This window comes from Cicer arietinum, chromosome 6 (assembly GCF_000331145.2).
Source record: "Cicer arietinum cultivar CDC Frontier isolate Library 1 chromosome 6, Cicar.CDCFrontier_v2.0, whole genome shotgun sequence".
In the NCBI taxonomy this organism is placed as follows: domain Eukaryota; kingdom Viridiplantae; phylum Streptophyta; class Magnoliopsida; order Fabales; family Fabaceae; genus Cicer; species Cicer arietinum.
In genome coordinates this window covers 70730841-70741194 of record NC_021165.2, presented here as the reverse complement: position 1 = coordinate 70741194, position 10354 = coordinate 70730841, and the positions used below count along the sequence as shown (strand labels likewise).

The 10354-nt window shown below is 33.9% G+C and overlaps 1 protein-coding gene across 1 annotated transcript; it reads left to right on the top strand.

Annotated features, from left to right (window-relative positions):
* The first annotated feature begins 6 nt into the window (after positions 1–6).
* LOC101509457 (protein HIGH CHLOROPHYLL FLUORESCENCE PHENOTYPE 173, chloroplastic) lies at positions 7–9984 on the top strand. The gene is made up of 13 exons (XM_004488862.3): positions 7–396; positions 490–702; positions 788–992; positions 1082–1157; positions 1273–1408; positions 1545–1649; positions 4659–4739; positions 5313–5402; positions 5513–5578; positions 9061–9117; positions 9222–9299; positions 9378–9425; positions 9511–9984. Exons 1-13 carry the CDS (start codon positions 280–282, stop codon positions 9580–9582), a joined length of 1344 nt encoding a protein of 447 aa, XP_004488919.2. The 5' UTR covers positions 7–279; the 3' UTR covers positions 9583–9984.
* Positions 9985–10354: the final 370 nt, after the last annotated feature.

The following is a 10354-nucleotide window of genomic DNA, read 5'->3' as shown; positions in this document are numbered from 1 at the left end:
GGTTCAAGCATAGTTAACAGCATTGCTTACTCTAAAATCAATACTTTTCAACGGAAGAATAAGCATAAGCATAAATTACTTACTAGAGCTTCTGCTCCTAATAACGACGATGAAAAAGCACAACAATCTGTGTCGCTTAGTCTGGAAGACGTGAATCCTGTGGGACTGGGTCGAAGATCACGACAGTTATTCGATGAGGTTTGGAGAAAATTCTCCGAGTTGGGTCAGATCTCTAGGACAATCCGCACCGACGATGATAAGGAAGCATTTCTCGGGCCTATGTGCGAGTTCGCAATCCCTGGCGCTCAGAATACTACTGTCTTGGTTGTTGGTGCCACCAGTCGCATTGGCCGCATTCTTGTTCGTAAGCTCATGCTCAGGGGTTACGCCGTTAAGGTCCGTTATTCTCTTTTCAATCATTAATATTATTATTCTCTTTGAAAACACAAATTGGTCTATTAAGTTTTTATTGCTTTTGCAATAATAAAGGCTTTGGTAAGGAAGGCAGATGAAGAGGTGGTGGAGGTGCTTCCAAGGTCTGTAGAGATAGTGATTGGGGATGTTGGTGATCCCACCACAGTCAAGTCTGCTGTACAAGGCTGCAACAAGATTATATATTGTGCCACTGCACGCTCTTCTATTACTGCTGATCTCTTCAGGGTTGATCATCAAGGAGTTTATAACCTATCTAAAGCATTTCAGGTCTCTCTCTCTCTCTCTCTATGCCTAAATTTTTAAACATAACATAACAACACCTTCCTCTATGCTTAAATATCACACATTTCAGGATCACAATAATAAATTGGCTCAGTTGCGGGCTGGTAAAAGCAGCAAAAGCAAGCTCATGATTGCTAAATTCAAAACTGCATCTTCACTGGATGGATGGGAAGTTCGCCAAGGAACTTACTTCCAAGATGTTGTTACCACTAAATATGATGGAGGGATGGATGCCAAATTTGAGTTCACTGAGAATGAAGATGCTGTTTTCTCAGGTATCAATCAACAACGCTAACAGGTTTTGCAAGATTATTGCAGTCTACAAATTCTATTTTTACCCCTTATATTTTCATTTTCATTTTAGGGTATGTCTTCAATAGAGGTGGCTATGTAGAACTATCAAAAAAGCTTTCTCTACCTTTGGGTTGTACTCTTGACAGGTATTAGAATTAGATACTTGATAGTTTGTTTTGCTGGTAACAAACTAATCTAGAATAGTTTTATATTTTGTATAAATATTAAATCCAAGTATAATTAGTTTATATGTCATGATAGGTATGAGGGTCTGGTTCTCTCTGTTGGTGGCAATGGAAGATCTTATGTACTGATTCTAGAAGCGGGTCCTTCAGGAGACCCAAGTCAGAGTAGATTGTATTTTGCAAGAATTAGTACAAAAGTTGGATTTTGTAGGGTAAGAATCATTTCCCCTTTGACGGCGCCTGGATTATCTGTTCTGACTGGCACACTCTTAAAATTTCATATTTTTGTTACTACTAATGACAGATCAAGTCACAGCTTTCATGTTTCTATCTGTACTGCTATGACAGGTTAGGGTGCCTTTTTCATCATTCCGCCCTGTGAAACCAGATCATCCAGTTTTAGACCCTTTTCTTGTACATACATTAACAATACGGTTTGAGCCTAGAAAACAGGTCATGCCCAATACCTTATTGTTTCCAACTCTTTTACTTAAATTTAACTTCTATTTTTGGACCTTGCATTGGTCTAGTCTCTGTCTTTGTGATATAAATAACATTTTTGTAATATCAATCCACAACAAATATGTGGATAATGGGTGAGAGACAAATAGACCCCCGTGAGAATGCAGAAAATCTATACTCATCAGAAAAATCTTGAGAGCATACCATAGCCAGTGTTGTCGATGGCACATCAACATCGCTTATGTCCAAAATATAGGACACACATGCATATATATATATATATATATATATATATAATACTATAATTTCATAAAATTAAATATAAGCATAATTTATAATAGATCTAAATTGAGAGTCAAGATGACCACCAGGACGAAATGAAGATGAAAATCATAACATATGAAGTAGGAAAAGGGAGATGTTAACCAGAAAGGGAACCCTTGATAGAATTAGAAATATGTTTATGAAGACCAAAGAAGAAATATTCATAATTATCAATGTATCAAATTATATTCATAATTCACGGTCTTTATTCTTTCTTTTCTCGCATTGTCTAAAATCGTATAAGTTCACTTTCTATCAGAGCGGTACCATCCTTTGTGACCATTTCATCACTATTCGGCTTTTGAGTTCTCCAAGTATGAAACTCTACTCAAATCATCTTGTCAAATGTCAAACATTTAGTAATTCTAGCAAATTTTCTCTCGTTCATCATGTGGATCCTTCTGACATGTCTTGAAGTTCTCATTCGCTGAGTCATCTTTCCAACATGTCATTGCCTATGTAAATGATATTTTCAACCAAAATTAATTTGGTTCTTTTTATTCCATTATTGAATCAATTCTACATGTAAAGAGACATCATCTTAGGATCTCATCACCAAAGCTTTCAAAACCTTGGAGAACAAGTGTCCTATTATGTTTGCACTCATGTGAACCAAATTTATCTTCAAAGGCAGGTGGACTATCCATGTATACTTTCTCCTCCAAATCACCATTCAGAAAAGCATTCTTTACATCAAGTTGGTTAAAAGACTAATCTAAATTCATTGCCAAGGACAAGAAAACTCTAATAGTGTTTAATTTGACAACGGGAACAAAAGTCTTTGAGTAATCAATGTCATATGTCAGAGTAAACCCTTTAGCAACCAAACGTGCCTTGTATCTTTCAATTGTGTTATCAGAATTATATTTCACAGTAAATATCCATTTACATCCAACAATATCTTTCCTGTAGGTAACGTCATGACTCTCCACGTTTGATTCTTCTCAAGAGCTCTCATTTCCTCAAGAACAACTTCCTTCCACTTTGGAATTTTTAGAGCTTCCTGTATATTTTTTGGAATTTCTACAGCAGACAACTTAGAGGTAAATGCAACAAATGAAGAAGAATATTTTGAGTATGATACATAATTAGACAAAGGATATTTAGTGCATGATCTAACAAGTTTTCTAATTGCAATAGGAAGGTCTATATCAAGATACTCAACATGACTCTTAAGAACAGAAGAAGACTTACCTGTATCAAGATGATATGTTGGATTCTCTATTGGTTTAGAATCTTGGAAGGGTCGGAGAATGGATCATTCATTTCTCTGTTTATGGTTTCTTCTTTCAAAGACATTTCCCTTCCAAGTAGGGTCAATTGTAGTAAACCTACTTTGTGTCTCTTTATCTGAGTCATTATGTTGTGGCATTTCAGGTGGTCCTTCATTATTATTGAGATCAAGAATTTGATCATTGTGATTTTGATTTCAAATTGTCGCCGCCGAATCTGTTGAAACCTCATTCATAAGTGGATTGAGTTCCAATATGGATTCGTGAGCATTTTCTTTTGGTGTATCAATATAAGTCTCAAAATTTTGTGACAACAATATATCACTTCAAGTAATGATGTTTTCAAAAGTAAAAGATGAATCTTTCTTAAAATTTCTCCCGTGAAGATGAATGTCAGTAAAGAATGGTTGATTTTCAACAAAAGTAACATCCATGATTACAAAAATTCTTTTTGATTTTGGTTCAAAACACCGATACCCCTTTTGAGTTGGAGAGTAATCGGTAAACACACATTTTATTGCTCGTGGCTCGAGTTTGTCAAGGTGTTTATGTTCATGAATAAAAGCAGTGCAACCAAAAACTTTTAGTGGCAAATCAACAGAGACACTAGTCAAAGGAAAATAATTTCGAAAAACATCAAGAGGAGTATGAAAATCTAAAACTTTATATGGCATTCGATTAATTAAATATGATGCAGTTAAAATATGATGCATTCGATTAATCTAAATTAGGAACATGTAAAACATCTTTTAAGGTTAACTAGGTGACAGAATAACATAACCTTTCCCTGCAATGGCTGAAAGAGAACCATCTGCAATTTTAATTTTGTGGTTATCTGCACAAGGACTATAAGAAGAAAACAGACTCGACTCTCCAGTCATATGATCAGTAGCACCAGAATCGATAATCTAAGTATGGCTGGGAGTGACACTAAGTAGGGCAGTATTTGGAAAGTACCTCTCTGAGCTATAGAGCAAGAAGGATTTTGAGACTCAAGGAGTTTGTACAATTAATCTAATTGTTCCTTGGTGAAAGGAGATGGGCTTGAAGGAGATTGCTTCTCTTGATTAGAGGTACCAGCCTTGAGGAGATGCGTTAGTAACAGACTAACAGAATTGGGATTCCAATGCCTTACTAACCCCATCTATCCTTCACACCATAGACCTGCTTTACTTGGTACATTATAACAGCCCTTGCTTAGCTACCAACCAATAGTGAGGTCGTTAATTTTTTATCCAGTATGATTTTTAATGGCTGTCATCTCCTTTTTTTAAGTTCTTTATAATCTTCTAGACGGAGACAATAATTTATGAAGTTCCCCAATTTCGTTGCTTTTGTTTACCCTACATTTCCCCTTCTTTTTTCTACGTAGACTTATATTTTTATTTATTTTTAAATAATGTATAGTTGCAGTGTGCTGATCCTATATTCACTCTTGTTTCAGAGGACTATTGAAGTAAATGCAAGAAAGAACCAGGATTTGAGAAGCTTTCAGCTCATATTGGAATATGTAAAAGCCTTGCCAGTAGGTGCTTTTATGCAGTTTTCTCTTATTCTGGCATAAACTACAATAGTGTAGATTATATGCTTGTAAAATGACTAGTTCAACTGTAGACTACAGTGACAAATGTTAAGCCAGGAGGAGAATAAAATATATGTACCATTGTTTTCTAATTAAGATGAAACATTTATACCCAATTCTTGTCCAATTGCTGACAAATTCGACAAGTTTTTATTAAAACTGGTTCTCCCCATCCCCCAACAATCACTTATTGATGCTCTTTCTTGTAAGTATGTTGATTTATGGAGCACAAGTCATGAAGGGAATTATCGTCATTATTATCATATCTAAATTATTTATTCTAAGAATACTATTATCTCTTGTGCTGTTTGTTGGCAGTGTGAAAATACTTGTATGGCAAGCATTCTTTCATTGCTTGCTTGCCTGCTTGATTCCTGTAATGTGAAAATAGAACAGAAAAGAAGACTGCTTAACTAGGAACCTGCAAATAAGACAAAATCTATGTTTCTGCAGTAATGGTGATGATACTTATCAATAATCATCCTAATGTAAATTTTGCTTGTGACTATGTTGCAGACTGGACAAGAAACCGATTTTGTCTTAGTTTCATGTTCTGGCCTAGGAATTGAGCCTTCCAGGCGAGAGCAAGTTCTTAAAGCCAAGAGGGTAGGTTCCTTCCTTTGTTTAGTATATTTGACATAGTTTAGAATTGATTCTTTTGTTCCCTCTGTTTTCCTTTTTGTTATGTATGGTCACCTTAATGTCCAATTCTCCAGGCTGGTGAAGATTCCTTGAGAAGATCTGGCCTTGGATACACAATAGTTCGTCCAGGTCCATTGCAGGTAAAGTTCCTTTTGTACTGTGCCACTGGAGTATGTATTTGAGTATGCGTTGGGTTGATTATTAATGGCTTAAGATTGGTAAAATTTTGATCATAGTCAATTTTCTGATTTAGTTGCACCAATTAGCACTGAATGACGTTGATTAGATTTAGCTTTATTATTTCATATAGGGTTTAATTTTGCAATAAGGTTTGTTATTTGAGACTATTTATTGTGATTTGTTATCAGTGTTGTTAAATGGTGGCCATGGCATGGTGGCCATAGGCCACAATGGCATGTTCTTATGGTGGAATTTTGACCTTCTGCCATGTTCTAGGGCAAAACTGTTATTCAAGGGACGTGAAAGTAGAGAGTGAAGAGGGAAATTTAAATTGTATTTTAATCGAGAAAATACAAAATTGATACACTTCTATAGATTCTATTGAATCTATCCTAATTATGAAATAGCAACAACAATCAAATCTTATCCTACTAAGTAGGGTCGGCAACATGTATCAAACAACGCCATAATGTTCTGTCATATATTACATCTTTATCAAATCATTAATCTCTCTTTCTTAATAGTTTCTCTTATAGCTTTTCTAGGACTTTCTCTGACGCATAGATTTCGTTTGACTACCTTCAATTTGATTTACTCTCCTTACTATAAAATCTACTGGTTTCCCCTTCACATGCCTAAATCATCTGAGCCGAGTTTCCACCATCGTTTCTACCTATTACAATAGAATAAAATCAGAAAATAAAAACAGCACACAATAAACTCCTAATTTACTATAATTGTAGTAGCAATTACGATTATAAAGGATAAGTAAATCTCTTAATTAGTTAAGCTAACACTCTCCATCAAGTTAGTGAAATGATATCTACCATTCACAACCTGTAAGATCTTGAAAACGCTGTTTGGAAAGTTCCATGATCAATACATTTGCCAGTTGAAACCCTCAAGGATGTAAGTTGTAGTTTAAATTTTTAAGACCGCCATATAATTTTTACTTGATGAAGTGTTGGTCAATTCTCTATGTGCTTTGTCATGATATGTTGATGGGTTATGTGTAATTCTAATAGCGAACTTATTTTCACAAAGTAGTCTCATAGGTTCTTCCTACTTTACTATGGGGTCATCACAACATCTCACATACCTCATTAGCCATAACTCAATTCTAGCTCTGCACTTGATCTTGAAACCAAACTTTACTTCCTACTTCTCTGTCACCAAATTTCCTCCCAAAACTTTGCAATATCTTGACGTAGACCTCTTATCTACTATGGATTCCACATTATCAGCATCTGGATATGAAGGGTCTAGAAAACACAATAAAGGGGGTTTAAATTGTGTTGACCATTTAAATTTTTTTAATTTAGTACCTTATCAAAAGTTTAACTTTGTTTTTGGCAATCTTTATTTAGATAAGGTTTAAGATAATACATTAAGAACTCAAACAAAAAATTAAAGAGGAAAGGGCAGGAAAAAAGCACACAAGAATTTTTATAGGCAAAATACATTGTTTAGTCCTTTAAGTTACACGAAAATATCAAATTAATATTGTAACATTTTTTTATATCAAGTTAGTCCTTTATGTTTGTAAAAGTTACAATGTTTAACTATTTTTAGTTTTAACCTTATTTCAATCATTTTTAGTTAGAGATTTTTAAAATGGTACAATGAGTTTTGTTATCAATCACATAAAGAACAACATAATAAATTTCTATGTGATTTTATGACATAGATCGAGAGAATTGTGTTTAATTTCAAAAACCCTAAAATCTATCTCACTCGAATTCTCTCTTGTTTAATTATTTTTCTAACAATTGATTGTTGGTTTATATTTTATGATTATTGCAATCAAAATCTCTAGAATTACACGAGTTTCTTGAAAAATTTGAGAGAATTTTGGATTTCAGTTTTGCTAGTTTGAAATTAGGATCATTGGTGCAAACATTTACAAACATAAAGGATGAACTTGACACCAAAAGAAAGATAAATGACTAACTTGTTAAAAAAGAAAGACAAAAGACTAATCTATTATTTTCTTGTAACTTAAAGGACCGCGGGATGCATTTTGTCATTTTTATAGTAGTTCACAATTGATCTAATTCTCCCCTTACAGAGAGTTTTTTCCTTAGTACAATCAATGACTTTACCCACTGTAACATACTGTTCAATAGCAAAAGAGTTATTTTCTCTGTCTCTCTAGACTTCATGTATTATTTTCAAGTATTATAAGGCTCTACACCACGTATTCTTTAATCTAGCATCACCTGACTTTTCACCATATATTCTTTAATCTAGCCTCACTAGACTTTTCAACGTGTATTCTTTAATCTAGCCTCACCGGGATTTATAACATGTATTTTTTTCTAGTCTCATCAGACTTTATTACAACTAAGTTGTTTGCTATGTATTCTTCATAGCAAAGATGACTCAATATAGCAGATTTCTACCTATGCTTAAATATCAATCCAAGTTATAACTCTTATTAAGAGGATATAAACACTTGGATGATTTACAACAAGATTTCCAACTCTTAGAGAGGATTTACAATCTAATTCACTGTTGTTCATTGGCTTTTTCTGAATGTTTCTTTTAAATGAATTTTGCTAATTTCTTCTCTCTTTATGATCTTGGTTTTCACCAAGTCATATTTCTTCTTTTCTCTTATCATGGACGTTCATTTGAACTGTCTCATGAGGACTTCTGTCTTGATGTTATTGTGTTACAAATTTTTGTCTGATCAACAATAATTTCTTTGATACGTGGATGTTTGTCAATTTCTTCATTTGAAATGAAGTTCCTTTAAGAGAGTTTCAGAAAAGAGCCATTGAGAGATAGGCATTGAAAATGTAGCCGTTGAGACTATAGATGTCGTAGCACAGGAGTTGCAGAATTGACACTACTTTTCAGATTGCCATTGTTCGGTCAATAGAGTTAAATCCTTATCAGATATTTGTGTTTTACTGCTTGGACTTGTACTGCTTAGGAGAGCTTATGATACTTCATTCATATCAAATGACGTCATCACTAGATGCAGACGTTAAAGTGTATCCACAACTTCTTTTGTTGAACTATCTATCTTCTGATCTTCAGTAATTAGATGATTTTGAGTTCTTGTTTTTCAATGAACTTTAGAGCGTGACGTCATCAGATGATTAATCATCAATTGAGCTCAACTCTTTGACTTTTCTTTTTATGATTTATTCTCCGCACACTTAAGCAAAAGTTAAAGGACAAATTGTTCCTTTGTTATGTATTGTTTTGCTATCATCAAAACACTAAGAATAAAAATTGTATCAGAACCAACTTGGTACTTCACATGAAAGTTTTCCTTGAGTAATAGTCCTCTTCTCAGGCTTACCTTCAAATACTGAGGAATCTCGTTCACTGCCAGTTAGTGCCTCTCTTTGCAAAAATCAAACACTATGTTAATGTGAAAATGTAGTATAGCGTTTTTATCTTATCAACTAAATTGCAGTTTTGCTGACAGGAAGAACCTGGTGGGCAGCGCGCTCTAATATTTGATCAAGGAAACAGAATATCTCGGGTAACTGTTTACTATCATTGTGGAAATCCTATTTCCCCCAACATATGCTGCTTTACTTATTTCAAATACCTCTAAACAATTTTTCATTATTAATTTATTTATAGGGCATCAGCTGTGCTGATGTGGCTGATATATGTGTGAAGGCACTACATGATACAACTGCAAGAAACAAAAGTTTTGATGTGAGTAAACTTCTTGGTTATAAAAAAAAATTAAAAACTTGAAACCAGAAGAAGCTAAACCTTTTCAACCTTGTCTAGGTATGTTACGAGTATGTTGCTGATGATGGGATGGAGCTTTATGAGTTGGTATGTGAAAAAAACAAATTGAAAAAAACATTTCCTTTTGATCTAGTCTGCCTTCATGGAGATTGATTATTTTGTGTTTGATTAGGTTGCTCACTTGCCTGACAAAGCAAATAACTACCTGACACCGGCTCTCTCTGTCTTAGAGAAAAATACCTGAACATCCCTGATTGAGACCATTAGCTACTCCAATCTCAAATATAAACAAAAGTATAGTTAAAAAAGTTATATATTTAGTTCTAAATTTGTCCTAGATACATTAATTTTCTTTCGCTCTACTTTCGTATATATTTGAGATTGGAAGGATTACCTCTTAAAAGTAAGGTTCCATAAATTGCTTCTTCTACTTCTGCATAGCTGCATCGAATGGAATGTAATTATTATTATTTTTTTTCTGTATATACTCACAGGCGACCTAAAATTTACAGCTGATAAATTATAGAAATTGAAAAATTCATCATGGTAGTTGGAAAAACAAAATAATACAAAAATATTGTATTATAATACCAAAATTTTGGTATGTTTCTGATAGAATAAAGACTTACACAGAAAATTCTGAATATTTGCTTCTTATCTCATTACTCAATAAAAGAGAAATTTATTCACAATTATTGTTGCACCACTAGATGCGGATAACGCAAAGTCAGGGCCCATTCTAATAGAAAGAAAGTATTCAATGGGAATAATCCTCTTAATCCTCGCTAACAGCATAACAGTAGAAGCTTCCAGCTGCTGAAAACGCAGAATCCTTAAAGATGCACATTTCATTCAGCAAATTGTGATTTAATACTATTGAAAAAAAATTCTCATGAAGGAATTGACTCACTTCACATAATATTTTAGCATAAAACAAATGAGATTTTCAAATGTTTATTTAGTTTTAGAAGACTTATTGTCACGACCCGAAAACTAAACGTCGTGATCGGCGCACA